The sequence below is a fragment of the Urocitellus parryii genome, chromosome 11, assembly GCF_045843805.1.
Source record: "Urocitellus parryii isolate mUroPar1 chromosome 11, mUroPar1.hap1, whole genome shotgun sequence".
NCBI lineage: Eukaryota > Metazoa > Chordata > Mammalia > Rodentia > Sciuridae > Urocitellus > Urocitellus parryii.
In genome coordinates this window covers 32,560,563-32,575,770 of record NC_135541.1, presented here as the reverse complement: position 1 = coordinate 32,575,770, position 15,208 = coordinate 32,560,563, and the positions used below count along the sequence as shown (strand labels likewise).

The window sequence follows — 15,208 nt, the reverse complement described above, 5'->3', positions numbered from 1 at the left end:
GCGTGGTAAAGGACAGAGGCATCCTCCAGCCGCCCTCCTGTCGCACTAACAGGTGTGGTGTTCTTTTCCCTTTCAGGTCCATCTGGGAAGCGGGATTTGGGTTGATGAGGAGAAATGGCACCAGCTACAAGTAACCCAAGGAGATTCCAAGTACACGAAGAACTTGGCAGTCATGATTTGGGGAACAGATGTTCTGAAAAACAGAAGCGTCACAGGAGTCGCCACAAAAAAAAAGAAGGATGCAGTCCCGAAGCCACCCCTCTCGCCTCACAAACTAAGCATCGTCAGAGGTAGTCACTGAGGGCAAACGCAAGCTGAGACGTGGTCCTTCACCCTGTCGGGAATATATTGGGCACAATTCAATTCAACCAATGCTTCTCAGAGCCCCTGTGTGCCAGGCTTTGGGCAGAGCCCAGGGACACAGAACAGATATCCCCAGTGTCCCTCCAAGAGTCACACTGAATAGGGAAAATGACCGCAGACAAGTACAATTCAAGGAATCGGCACACAGGAGGTAGAGACAGCATCCTGAGAGTTCTCAGGAAAGGAGGAGGACCTTAGCTGGAAAGCCAGGGAGAATTCTATGAAGGTTCCTGCCTTCGTTCCTCCTCTCTCTTTCCACTTTCTTATTTTTTTCTTCCTTCTCTCCCACCCTCTCTCCATTCTTTTACTAAGCTCCTATTCTTTGCCAGCCCCTCTACTGGGTTTTGATGGAACAAAGAAGAGCAGAACACAGTGCATCTAAAAGGGGCCCACAGTCTGGTGTTAAAGATGAACAGCTGGGTACTGTACAGATAATACGAAGCATAGAGACAGTGAAATAGGGCAGAGAGAATATAGTAACTGCTAATTATTTTGAGCACTTACTATGTTTTATATAATTTTTTTTCTTTTAATGATTCTGTCTTTAAAAAAAAACACTTTTACATATATTAACTGAATACCCCATCATCCTCTTAACAATCATACTGTTGGCCACCATTATTATCCCTGTTTTATAGGTAAGGAAACTGAGACACAGAGGTGTTAAATAACCTGCCCAGGTCATATAGCTAGCAGGAGAAGCCAGAGTCCAGGGCAGCAGGGCTGGCTTCAGCATCTGTACTCCTACTAGTCTCTCTTCTGCAAATAACTAGGTCTGCTGAGTTTTGCTGAAGAGAATAAAACAGCACATGCATGTCAAGCAGGCCCTGCATATTAGCTAGGGGTAGGCAGCAAACATGCCCATGAACACATCAGACAGTTTCAGGTACTTGGAGCTTCGCTGATGTGATAGGACCAGAGGGCTGCATCATCTGGGGTGGTGGAGGAAGGAAAAGAGGCAATATTGAAGACGAGAGTTGGCTGTGGAAGAGGTGGCCCTATGAAGGTCTGGGGAGTGGAGAATAAATAGCAGGTGCAAAGATGAGAGGCACAGGAGTGAGCAAGCTCAAAGGGTGAAGTGGCTGGGCAATCTAGAGGGAGGTCCTAGATGGCCCAGAGCCAGTTTCGTAGGGCTATAAAGGCCACACTAAGCAGCTTAGGTTTACTCCACTACAGTGGAGACACTGGAGGTCTTCAAATTGAGAGTCACAGGGAGATGAGTAAGAAGACTGACATGGTGCTCTGGAGGAGAGGCTGTACTCCACAGACCCAGGGGAATCGTGGAAGTAGAGAAGAATCGTGGAAGTAGAAGTAGAGAAGTAGAGAAGAACGGTGGAGATGGCAGGACACAGATTAAATGATCACCAGCCGAGATCACAGCTGCAAGGCTTCAGAGTCCAGTTTCCAACCCCCACATCCTGCTCACATCCTGCTTCTTGTCTGGGGCCTTTCTGCTGTCACACAGCTGCCTCCCCTGCCCAGCTGGCTCATGATTAATTGATTTAGGCAGCCACTCATTTTTAGATAATCAGGGCTAACCTTTAGTCTGGCTGCTGTCTGAAATGGTGAAACCTGATTTAAGAGGTCGCCCCAAGAAAACAACCTTCCTGAGGAGGCAGCCCAGCCTCTCTTGATAGGTGACTGATCTCTAGTTCTGCTATACTTGTTGCAATGTGACTCAGCAGGTCCCAGGTGCCTTTGGATAAGTGACTGTCCCTACTGCTGTCATGTTGTGGTATGAAATCATCTGCTGTGTGTCTGTCTTAGGGACCTGGGACCTTATATGATTCCCCATGTCTTCACTGCCCATCACAGTAACTGGCACTCAGTAAATGAGGTTTCAACAAAAGAAACACCAGACTGCAAACTGATACCTGAACAGCTCTTGGTGTGATTTTTTGTAAATCACTTTCCCTCCACGTTTGTTTCCTCAGCTACAAACTTACTTCTAAAGAGGTCAGGGCTGTGTAGGATTGGAGCAGTAAAACACACCTCAGCTCTGTCGCTTGGGGCCATTACAGCTCACTGCCAAGTTGAGTTTCCCTCCCTGATTCACACCCCTATTTTCCAAACCCTCTTTAATCTTCTCTGCTTTTTCTAAACATGATTCCACACTTGTCTCTTAAAAGATGTCCTTGTCTTTTCCTTCACAGAAAAAGGTAAAAGGAATTTCCACAACTTCAAATAACTACACCTACACACCTAACTGCATCCTCCCCATTCTTCTGCCTCACGTCCCAGAAAAAGAGAGTTTCCTTGTCTTCTTTAGGGCTGGTGATTTTCCCCAGCTGGGCTCTATGGCCCAGTCCACCTGCCTTCCTAATACCTCTTTCTCCAATTATGCTTTCACTCTCCTGGCTCCATCCCAGCTGGCTTATGTTTCTCACAAAAGCAAACCACGCAGAGACCACTTCCCTCACCCAGCTGCTGCTGCGACTCTTCCTCTGCATCTAGACTTCTTGAAAGCCGCGTCTACACTCACTCTCTATATTCAAGAGAAAGCCCCTGGCATTCGCCTTCCACTCCCAGCTGTCTACCTGATCCATGCTCAGCAGTCACTGGAAAATGACTTCCTCATTACCAAATCCTAGGCTCTGAATCCAGAGCCGATTCTCACCTTCTCCCCAGCAGTATGTGACAGACCACCGTCCTCCTCTCAGAAGCCTGCTCTGCATGCATGCTCAGGGTTCCTCCCCCTCAGGCTCCTCAGCCTCTCAGGCTGCCTTCTCTTCCTGTGCCCTCTCCATGCTTTCCTTCTCTGTCTCCTCACTTCCCATGGGTCCCACAGCCCTCAGTTGGAAGCTGCACTCCTGCCCCGTACCTGCTCATCTGGCTTCTGGTGACCCCGCTGCTCTCCTCTCAAACCACACCTTCCACCATGCAGTAACCACAAAGGCCTTCTTCCAGCTTCTTCTGTTCCTGCTGCTCATGCTGCCCTTCCTCCTGACCTGCACACCCTGTCTCCTCTTCACCTAGAGAGGCCCCTCCATTGCTTTCTGTTGCACCATCCTGCGTAAAGGCTCTGCATGGCCTTTCTTATTTACTTGTTTACTTAACACTTCTCTTTATTCTCTACCTCCATTAAAATGTAAGACTCATGAGCATCCTGTTCAGGGCTAGCATATAGTAGCTACTTAGCAAACATTTGCTGGATCAATGATGATTCCCAAGTCTAAATTTGATCTCAGTTCTCACTTGTGCCTTCCTAACCCACATATCCAGGTGCCCAGTGGTCTCCTTTTGACATGACATTGGCCAAACTGCACCACTCTCTGTCCCCTCCTCCTTCACTACCTTTTTTTCCCTTCCATGAAACCTTCTGCCCCTTCTGTGTTCCCTGTCTTTGTGGATGGTACTGCCAGCCAGGGACCCAGGCCTCACCCTTGCATCTTTAATGTGCATCCCTCCCCATCTGCCCTTCCCCTTAAATACCTCTTAAACCTTCTCCCTATACCCACCATCCCCCTCGTAGTCCAGGACACATGCTGTCTCCCCTGCATTTCTTTAGTGCCTTCCAGAGTCCTCTTCCCATTGTGTCACCAGAGTGATATTTCAGAAACCAGATATGATCCCTTCATCACTTCCTTGTCACAGCCAGAGCCTATGCTCATTATTAAAGGGTAAGCTTCTTAACACATCATAGAAGCTCCTTCACAGTCTGGCCCTGGGCTGTATCTCCAACTTTATTTCTTAGCTATATCACCCTTGAAACTCTAAGATATTACCAGAATGTGTTCCTTGAGCAAGCCTTCTTCCCTCTCACCTGGGGGAAGTGCTATTCCTTGTTCCTGCAACACAGTCACACTATGCCCCCTGCACCACCAGGCTTTGCCCAGCTTGCGACAACTCACCATCCAGACCTCCAGATCTGCTCACGTGAACCTTCCCCCAGGAGGCTGTCCCTGACCTCTGAAGGTGCTGTCTGTCGTCTTTCTTCCTGTGTCCAGGAGTACACAGTACCTACCCAGTTCTCTCCCCTTCTTCTTTGCCTCCTCGGAGCTTGTCTATAATCCCTTAGAGCCTTGCCCACTTGCCCAGGGCCATATACCTGATCAGAGTCAGAGCTGAGCTGAATTGGGGTTTCGGGCTCAGAGGTTTCTTGTCATTCTGAAATACACTACTGATTTTTTTTTTTTTTTTTACTACAACCAGACTAGTTTGAAGTTTTTGTCCCAGCTACCATATGATCACAATTTTTAGCTTAATTATTTGAGCTATTCCAGATTGTATTTGGTTCTTTCCATGAAAGCTGTCTAAACTGGATTCAGGTAGTTTGTATTTATTTTGTACAATTTTATCGCAATTAGTCACATTTGCCATGTAAAAATGGCCAAAGCCTTTACACTCACAGGGTTGGTGGGGATTTCCTCTTCTCTTTGATGTTAAAAATCATTCCTTACCGGATGGCAGAAGGATGGAGGAACAATGACTCTGTCTTAGAAAGATGAAATCAGGGGGCTGGAGTAGAGTCTGACTCTCATGGCAAGCTCCAGAATGACAGTTAAACCTTATTAAGGTCGAATGACCTTTTGCAGAGTGTCTGAGTTTTCTAAATGAGCCATAGCATTGTGTTCTGGTTAATTTTTATAACTTTTTTAATAGGACACATTAGCACTGTTATAAACCTTGTTAATTAAGCAATAATCTCAAATGCTCTCTCACAGAGGGAGACATTCCCGGCAACTGCAGGTGATTAATAACTAGAATCTAACAAAAGCCTTTTAATCAACCTTAGGGGCTGTGCAGGGTGGCTACCCCCAGGAAATGAGAACGATTGGAATTCTGTAGGGGCCCCCCTGAGAACTTTCCTTCATTTTCATCCTCCTCTTTCCATCTTTTCTCTGACTCCTGCCAGTGGCTCGGAGGGCCATCGCACTCACTCTCCTGCCTTCTGCTTCTCACTTCTGCCCTTACGACTTTACAGGCAACTTGAGAGAGTGAGAAGAATCTCCTGAGGTTATCTAGTTTGACATCCCAGTTTCATGGATGGCGAGACTGAGATCCAGAGAATTTGCCCCTCGAGGTTAAAGCATCCAGGGTTGGAGCCAAGACTGAGCACCTGAATCTCTCAGCACATTCTTTCTCTCATTTGATTCAGGTCCCAGCAAGCTCACCATGAGTGTATGTTTATTCCTGGCCCAGGGCTGGAGAGGCAGTGCCAAATGTGGTCATGGTTTGATTAGATCATGATTAGGTTTTTTTCCACAGAAAACCCAGAACAGGTTTGGGAGCACTGTGTTGTAGGTACAGTGAGGTTTCCTGAGTGTGATAGGTTCCTAGAAGGCTGCATCTGGAGGAAAGTATAAGTCTTAGGTAGGCAAAGAGCAGAGCAAGGATCTTCTGGGCAGAGATGAGCAAGGACACCGATTTGTGAATAGCTTGGAATAGAAAGGAAACTGCAGGTGGATATAGCAGAAATGGGGTGGGCGAGAGACAGCCCCGTACCTTCTCACTTCTCAGTCCTTATGGAAAAGCCAAGACAAGATGAACTGAAGATCAGGAGTAGTCAGAAAGCAGTGGAAGTCAATTCAAAGCTTTTAAAGGCACCTCTGTGCAAAACCCTTCTCAGTGGGGAGGAAAGAGTGGTCCAGAGAAAGATGGCTCATAGCACATGCACCTGCAGCCTGGATGGCAGCAGGAGGCAGGATAGCTCCAAGCCCAAAAAAGACAGAGTGTGGCGAGGCAGCAAAGCTTCTGCCCTGTACAATTCCCTTTATACAGGCTTCAGCCTTCTCCTGTGTGAAGGGATTAGCACAAGTTAGTATCCAGGATCCTTCCTCTTGTTAACACTCTGTGTCCTGTCTGCTCTGAGCTGGCTTGGTAAAGACAAGATTTTGCTCATTCTCCATTTCAGTTCCTTAAGATTGAAATGTCATTCCTATTTTACAGGTGAGGAAACTCAAACTCAGAGACGTTAAGGATTTTGCCCATGATTACACACTCCACCCACACCTCAGTCCTTTTATGTCCTCTTAGGTTTCCCTGAAAAAGCATTTCTTTATTCATTCAACACATATTTTTTAAATCTTGCTTTGCTCTCTTAGAATTAATAATTACATATACATAAAATAATTAGAACAACCCATGCAGGTGTAGAATTTCTTACAGTTTGAAAAAGGCTTATAAAATGTTTACCCTGAATACCTCTTGGCATTCTTAAGAAAGATGTTCTGTGTTTGTCATCCTTGTTTATGAGGTGAGCAGTCTAGGGACCAGCTGCAACTCAGTCTCGAGTCAGGCCTTGTCTAGAGCTCTTTGCTTCATCATAGCAAATGACAGACTCAGCAAGAGAACAGCCATCCTTAGCCTCCCTGATAGTCACCACAAAGAGACCCCACTTCACACCTACCAGGTTTTCAAAACCTTAGTAATATGACACTGCCAAGTGCTGTTGAAGATATGGGGGAACTAGTACTTGCATATATCACTATTCAGAATGCTAGTCAGCCCAAATGCTTTGGAAAACAGTTTTATCAGGCATCACTCAGCAAAAATGAGTATGCACACACCCCAGCTTTCAGCAATTCCATGCCCTGGCCGATACTTGCGTGTATGCCCCTAAGACATATGCAAGGACATTGGTAATTGGGAAAACAAGTATCCATAGTCAATAAAATGGATAAACAATATATGATACAGTCATATAATAGAACACCATTCATCAGGGGCAATGAATGATACACAGACGTATTTTCCAACATGAGTGACTCTCACAACTGTAACACTGCGTACTAAAAAAAAAAAAAAAAAAAAAAAAAAAAGTCAAAAAGGCATATAGAGATGGGCACATTTATTTTAAAAAAACTTTAAAAAATAATGTTATTTAAGAATATATACCAATATGTTAACATCAAAAGAAAAGAAAAATAGAAATTAAGGAGTGTGTTTACCTCTATGAGGGAAAGGAGAGGAGAGGGTTGGGAGGGACATCCAGAGGTTTCAAAAGGACCAGTAATATTCTGTTAAGCTAGATGGTGGCACATAGGTGTTTTATCATTATTTTTAAAATATAGGTTTACCATCTATTCCCCTCTTTTCTAAGTACATTTTATGCTACAAATTTGCAAGATATACAAGTTGGTATTTGGGAAGTATGTCAGGAGGCACCCCCGCCCGCTGCCCCCCCCCAAAAAAAAAAAGATTTGTTCTTAAATTCACCATTAATCCTTAGCCTTCTTGTTTCTTCTCTCTGTCTAGAGTGTTTGTATGACAGAATAGCACAAGAAACTGTGGATGAAACTGAAATTGCACAGAGACTCTCCAAAGTCAACAAGTACATCTGTGAAAAAATCATGGATATCAATAAATCTTGTAAAAATGAAGAACGAAGGGAAGCAAAATACAATTTGCAATAAACTTTGGATTTTTCATAAAGCCTTCGCGTTTTTCTTGCGCAGCGTGTGCTTTGCAGACATGGTATCGTCTGAGTCAGACTCCAGAGCACATGCTGGTATGCAGGCAGAGAGCCCATAGGGTTCTGGGGTCAGCGGTTTGTTCTTCACTTGGACTTCCTACTCCAAAGAAGGCAGAGGGATTTGCTGAGACTTGGGCAGCAGCCCAGGCGCCGACAGTGTGGTCGTGGGGATGGGAAAGCACTGTGTTCAGAGAGCAGGAGAGCGTCTCTGAGCTGCCTATCCCTTGACTGGGATTTGAACTGATATTTTTACCACCCAAGGACTTCTATCTCTGTTCCTCTATTTTGTTCTATAATAAAACTTCATTAATTCTTGGTGTAGACCATCATTATCCTCATTTTTTTAGAATATTGAGTGTATAGTTAGGTGACTTGTGTGTCATATGGCCTGGAATATTCTTTCTTTCAGAGGGTAAACCTTCAGTGTGAAGGAGAGAAAACTCATAAGGGATGTGGTTACTGTCAGTGGCTCTGAAGGGCTGACTCCAAAACAGATTACTTTCTCTGATTTCAAAAGCCTGACCTTGGACCAATCACTTCTCTCAAGCTGATGGGCGTCCCTGATAATTTACACCAATCTTGGCAAAGATGGGGTATAAGGGGGTGACAGTGTTAGATGTGGTGCAGGGTTGCTTCAGGAAGTAGGGGCAATGTCACCTGATACCAATTTGTTCATCCTATCTTCCATCTCAAATGATCTTTCAAGTTACGTAATTTTTACCTCATTCTTTATTCAGTCACTGAGTCTCTAAGGTGTCTGGCACACCTTTTGGCAAACCACACTCGTTCTTCCTGTTGATTTGCACTTTCCTTTCTGTAATGCCTTCAGAAATAAGCATGGTATTTTGGAAAGGGCAAGAGCTTTGGACAGACGCTTCTAGTTTCCAAACCTCGTCTCCCCCTGCTTGCTTTGGACTTAACTGAACCTCTCTTGTGTTTCTGTTTTCTATTCCATAAAAAGAAGCTCATTCCTACCTTGCAGAGTCACTGTAAGGATTAGAGATAACATATATACAGTGCTTAATAAATATTGACAGTTGTCTTCCTCATGGCTGATTGTTGGTTTTTAGTCATTGGTTGGAAAACTTTGGCCTCTAATTTTTCTAATGGCTCATCTCTTAATTGGTGGTCTATAAGCAAAAGCTCAGGTCACTGGGGGAAGTAAAGGAAGTAGCTACCACTTTAAAACCCTTTATTTCAATAATTAAATAAATCTTTGCAATATGAACTACTATATGCTCACTAATAGGACGTAGAGAAGAGAATTTCCTCTAATGATATTTTCCTGGCTTTCTTCAAACTATCAATGTAGATTGGGCCAATTAATTTCTCAGCATCTTTATCAGTATAATGAGGATAACAATGCCTACCCTATGGGCTATATCAATAACAGGAAGGATGATAACAACAGGTTGTGAACCAGTGCATAGCATAGGGTAATTCATTTCATGAGGTAACTAAACGTCTTGACACTTAGTAGGGAGGTGTTCCATAAATTCTTGTGAATGCATATTCAATCTATGGCATGGCACAGCTTGGGCATGAATAGCATAGAAGGCATGAGCAACTGGAAAAAACTATGCATCATTATTGAACTCAGCCCCTTTTCTCCCTAAGCATGATGAAAATAGAAACACCCAGAGGCTCTCTGCTTTCTCTTTGAAGACTAATCTGATATAGAACCTGCTTTCTAAGTGTGTTTAGGTTAGTTGGGGGAAAAAGTCATGGAAAAATCCACAATACAAATGCGATGAGTGTGAAAGTGTGTTGTGTAATGTGTAATGCATATGTTAGGAACAATCAGACCCGTGAAAGACTGTGGGATCTGAGTGCAAGCCTTACTTGATCATTTTGAGGTAGTTCACTTGACCTTTGATCATAATCCTTAACTTGAGGTTGTGAAGACTAGTGCAGATAGTATCAGGGAAGAGAACTCTGTGAATTACAAAGACATACAGGTGTCAGTTGTTCTTAGCATATAAGGTAGCATAAAATCAGAAGTGGGTGCAACAAGAAAACCTGCTTATGAGGCAATTCTGATGGGAATTGGGAGATTTCAGTCACTTGCTAGACTGAGATGGTTTTGCACCCCTGTCCTGTGCCTGCTGCCTATCATTGTGATATGAGGACAAGAGCTTCATTCTTAAACCCATGCAGATGAAGAAATGAACTCAGGGAAAGTAAAATGATATCTCACCTAAGGTCCTGGAGCTCTCAGTGATTGAGCTGGATCCAAATCCAGGTCTGTGGAAAACCTATCCTTTTACTTCATCTCTGAAAACTGAGGGAAAAGTTAGGGTCTGGCTGAGAGACTAGCCATGTAATCTTAGAGTGCGCTTAATGTGACCTAAGTAGTCAATGGTAATCAATAATAATAATAGGTCTCATTTATTCAGGCCATTTGGAGGGATTGGCAATAATAGTATCATTTACAGTATTTATTACCTTCCAACACATGAAACTCAAAATAGTTTTGTGTAGCAGTTTTTACCAGCCCAGCCCAATCTTAAGAATTTGATGAGGTGCTTAAAATACAGATTACTGGGCTTGGGCCTGGAGAGCCAGATTCAATAGGTCTGGGATAAGACTGGGAACACATATTTTAACACAAGCACCACTTTTAAAAAATGCTAGTTTAGAACTCATTAGATCTGCATAAGTGAAGGAATAAGAGGATTTTCTAAGTAAACAATAACCAAAAACAAAAAGCAAAATGAACAAAAACTCTTATGGTCCTTTGAAAGTACCTGAGGATATTTGAATTGAAAATAAATTTCTTCTTTAATAACTGTGGACCTCCCCTAAAATCTTGCTTGGAATCATTCTTCATGCTCACCAAATTTTAGTAGGAGGGATGGTGACTTTCTGCCTAGACTCCACTGATTTTTTCCCCTCACTCTCACACTTGGATTCTTTTGGTTCCCACAACAGGCCCGGGAGTTGTGCAGGACAGGGAGGTCGATACTGAACTGGCAGAACCTGATTTGACAAGGGCCAGGTGCCACCTTCAAAAGCCCTGACAACAAGTTCTCTGTCACCAGTTGGAACAAAAAGATGAGGCTAGATTTTATTTTGTGTGTTGGTGACCATTATGTTCCTGGTGGGTTTTTGTATGCATTTCTAAGTGATGACCTTTTTGTAATTGTAAATAAATAAGAACCACTTTATAGAAATCTTTGGAAAAATAACAAAAAACCCTCTAAATTGCATGGCTGAAAGTGTTGTGATGTATCTGTCTCCTCTAGTCTCTTTTCAAGGGTATAAATATGTGTTTTACATGTCCGTGATCCTTCATATTATTAAATTTGTACTGTTCCTTGCTCATTTAACATGTCCCCATATTGTTCTGTGACCTTCAGAATCGTCAATTCTAACGAACATCCACAAAGTGGATAGGCAGGAAGCTGCGTGCGACTGAGTAAACCATCTGGTCAGCTACTCAAGCATTTAAAGTGGGGCCAATACACAGATCTACCAGTCCCCAGAGGGTCCCACCACACACTCATGGAGCACAGTGCAAGTGAGCTGAGCTGGGGAAAAATGCATTTGAGTTCCCTTCCCAACTATAGCCCCTGCTACTCACTTGAGGCAAGTTACTTCGTCTTTCTTAACATAGGACTTTATCTGCAAAGTGGAGAAATAATGTCTGACTGAGGGGCTGTTAGGAGGTCTGAGATTATAACTACATGCCTCAGTGAGAAGGGATACATTGCCATCAGTGTTGAGGCTAGGATTCTTCTTCTCTCCCTACACCTGCTCATTCCTTCCTTGAGTGTGCGCCCATCCTATCTCCCACCTACTGGCAGTGACCTTGGCTTTCAAACACACCTTTGGCTCTCTAGAGATCTTGTGCTTATTCCACAGTTCTTGAGACCTGGGGGCTTCCCTGTGCATGTCTACCAGGTTCTCTTGGGCTTCTGGCTCCCCTCACCACCTCTGTCCCCACCCCTGTTGCCCAACTGGCCCATTTGCCTCTCCTTGGATTTTTATATTGTTTAAAACTCAGATGGAGATGTTTGTATTGTACAGATTTTTCCTGTTTTCTTAGGGTGGTTTTGCCTCAATCAAAAGGAATGACTTTTTTTTTATTCTTTATACATTTGATGGGTGTAACCACTTCTTAAACTATTTTTCCAATTTAATTCGTAAAAAAAAAAAAACATTTCTTTTTTTTTTTTTTTATCAAGACTACACATCTCGCCAGTGTTTGGTTCCTTCTTTATAGAAAAAAAAAAACTTATTAAAAACCAGTAAGCATTTCCAGCAGAATCCATTTCATTCTGTGTTTAGCTTTCTCATGGACCAGTCTGTTTACCTTAGGCATAAGATTTGTGCTTTTATGTCTATGAATAGATACAGCAACAGATATTTTCATCACTTCTTTTGAAGAGACAGACCAAGCAGCTCCATAAGCTCATGAAACCTCAGGTTCTCCACCCACATACCTTCCTCACAGTAACACTGTCCTTCCAGCCCATGCTCAAACTCCCCCCCAGATGTGATAGTCATCCTTCTACCCAAGAGTTCATCTAGTTATTGCTATCACTAAAGTGTTCTTCTGTTGACATAATAGCCTACTTCCCTAAAATGGCCAAATTAATTCAAATTTTCTCTCTGAAATCAGGCAGATTTCTTCTACTCGTGGCCTTTTGTGGAGAGGAAGGGGCTATCATTGCTCTTCTCTAAATAGCTCAATTTTATTTTACCATGTCTCACATGAGGAAGGCTACATGGCAAAGAGTGGGACCTTGAAATTAGAAAACTCTGTGTTCAAATTTTGATTTTGCTACTTACTAGTCTGTGACCTTGAACAAGTTCTTTACTTGTCTTAATTTTCTTTTTCTCCTTTTGGCAATGCAAATAAATAGTCATGTCTGCCTCCTAGGATTGTGTCAGATTGTGTAGATGCTGTGTGTAAAGCACCGAGGCATCCGCATCTTAGCTCCCCATGCACGAGAATTCTGAACAATCTGGCTGCTCTTGTGGATGAGCCTCCAAAGATGTGGCCCAGGACTGGACACGACTCCAAGGAGAGTCTGTTCAGCAGGATTTCACCTCTTACTCTTGGACTTTGACTTAGAATCTGTAGCAATGGAAATGTCTCATATGGAAACAATAAGGTTCAATAAGGTAAGGTTGAGAATGTGTAGTGGGGGAAATGTCAACCAACCCTCCCCTCCTGCCTCTTTTTGGCCAACCCAATACTTGTTCCTTTAGTTTACTGCGTTGTAACAGAAAGAACATGGATTTTGGAGCCAGAAAAACTCACTGAATTCAAATCCTGACTTCACTCTTTATCTTACAAGAAATTGAGCAAGTCCCTTAAAGTCTTCAGCCTGTCACCTATCAGTCACCTTATCCATTATACAGTCTTTAAGGTGATCATACTGGGCAGCCACTGTGCCAGACCTGCAGCCCCAGCCTTCAGTAAGTCTGGGGGTCTATTTGTTCCCTTTTCTTTCCTCCTTCTCATCCTGATGTTCTTTAATCCCACCCCTCCCCCCAATTACGTGAATTTTTCAAATACATTTCTTAGATGAAACACAGGACTTGCATTCATCCCTGTTACATTTCATCTCGTTGGTTGCAGCCCAACATTCCAGCTGGCTGAGATCTTTTCCACTTTTACTAAAATTACAAAAGAATATTTAAATAATGCCAAAGTCTAAAAAGCAAACCAGTCATAATCCCCAGAGCCAGGCCCAAGTGCACGTTCACTCCAGAGAGTCCCCGTCTGTTCAGGGTGATGGCTTTGTTCACTGTGGCTGGTGTCAGCCATGCCCCCACGCAGCCTCATGTCCCTGCTCATCCAACACTGTGAGGAGACATTTCCCTCTCTGCTGCCTGATTTGCACAGCTATCATTTTAATACCCTTCCTGGAACTGGGCCAAGATTAACTTCTTGTTTTATTTTTAATTTTTTATTGTTTCTTTTTAATTATAGATAACATTAGGATTATGCTTTGTTGTCTCTATGTTCTTGCTATTAGAGAAATGCTGCCTGCATGATCGTTCATGACTGTTCTACTTATGTTGAATTGTTTTTTAGAGTAAATCCCCAGGAGCAAGCTAATGGGGTTAAAGGGCAAGAACATTTCCTAGTCCTTTCTGTGTGTTGTTATATTACTTTCCAAAAGGTAAGCCATGTCTCAGGCATTGTCCAAGGCATGTGCCATTTCCCCACCTCTTCACCAATATTTGGAATTTTAAAATTTTGGCTAATGAGCTAATGAGATGTACTTTCCTGACTTCTTCCTATGTGATTTGTCTATGCATATATTTGGGAATTTGAGGGAGGCTTTTGAAATCTTATTCTATCATACCACTCTCCTCCAAGTTTTATAGTTTATAATATCTTTACCAAGTTAGCCATAATAAGGTTTTAGTGAGGTCGAGAGTCATGTGGACCTCCACTACAGACTCCTGTTTACTAATTGGCATTCTTTCCGCTGAATTTTTCTACTAGAGAGGATACCTTGACCTGGTCGTGGTCAAGGTAGTTGCCTGAGAGGTGACATTTGAGTTGATGCCTGAAGGATACAAATAACTGTGACATCATTTGTCTTCCTGTCCCATCTTCCATCCATACATCTTAAACATGCTGAATGTCTACCCTGTGCCCACCACTCTGCCAGGCACAGCTGGTCTCACCAGACCAGGATGCCACGCCTCCAGCCTAGTGCCAAACCCTCAGCTCTTTCCACCAGACCAGAATGCACTTACGTGGCCCCATCTGACTTAGTACCTGAGGATTTAGGAAGTTCATGGTTTCTGTTTGATTAGTGGATTGGGAAGAGTGAGGGACCCAGCCTCATGCCATCTGCATCCAGAATTCCCCTAGGAGTCATTATAGCCTTCATCCAGTCATTCAAGCCACTGTATGTCTACCAGGTGTCAGTCACTGGCCTAAATGCATGAGACATATTGAAGAAAAACAAAGATCCTCCTTCATGGAGCTTAAAATCTAGATGGGACAGGTGGAGTGGGAAGAACAATAATCAAAACATAATAAATAAGAACTCAGAGATGATAAATGCCATGAAAGGGGGTAAATGTGGAGCAGGGTAAGGCAGATTGAGCATGTCAAGGGGACCAGTTGCATAGAGAAGCTGAGATGTGAATAAAGACCAGGAGATGAGGGAGTCCCAGGGGGCAGGAGCCCTTGCTCCCAACCCTGCCACAGGAACTGGCAGTATGCACAAGTGTGGGACATTAACTCCTTCTGTCTACCTAGTGCCTCAGGTTTACTCCAAGATGGGGGAAAGGGAGAAAGTGGAGGGGAGAAGGAAGGAAAAGCTAATTTTAACTGATACTTGAAAACATTTTATGTAACAACAAGCAAGCATAGATTAGAGCATAGAAGAAGCATTTTCATGAAGAAAATGAAACAGGAGACTTCAAAAACATGCAGCACTTGCAAGGGGGCGTGTG

The 15,208-nt window shown here is 43.4% G+C and overlaps 2 protein-coding genes across 5 annotated transcripts in view; both read left to right on the top strand.

Annotated features, from left to right (window-relative positions):
• Window positions 1-8,004, top strand: part of Bend5 (BEN domain containing 5) — a 46,609-nt gene extending 38,605 nt beyond the window's left edge. For all 4 annotated transcript variants that reach the window (XM_026382132.2, XM_026382146.2, XM_026382152.2 and 1 more), the window contains 2 exons: window positions 77-290; window positions 7,561-8,004. In XM_026382132.2, the coding sequence (XP_026237917.1) occupies window positions 77-290; window positions 7,561-7,718 (372 nt within the window). In that variant the 3' untranslated portion in view covers window positions 7,719-8,004. The remainder of the gene's footprint in view (window positions 1-76; window positions 291-7,560) is intronic.
• The window catches only part of Agbl4 (AGBL carboxypeptidase 4), a 1,188,963-nt gene that overhangs the window by 985,596 nt on the left and 188,159 nt on the right, over window positions 1-15,208 (top strand). The window lies entirely within an intron of this gene.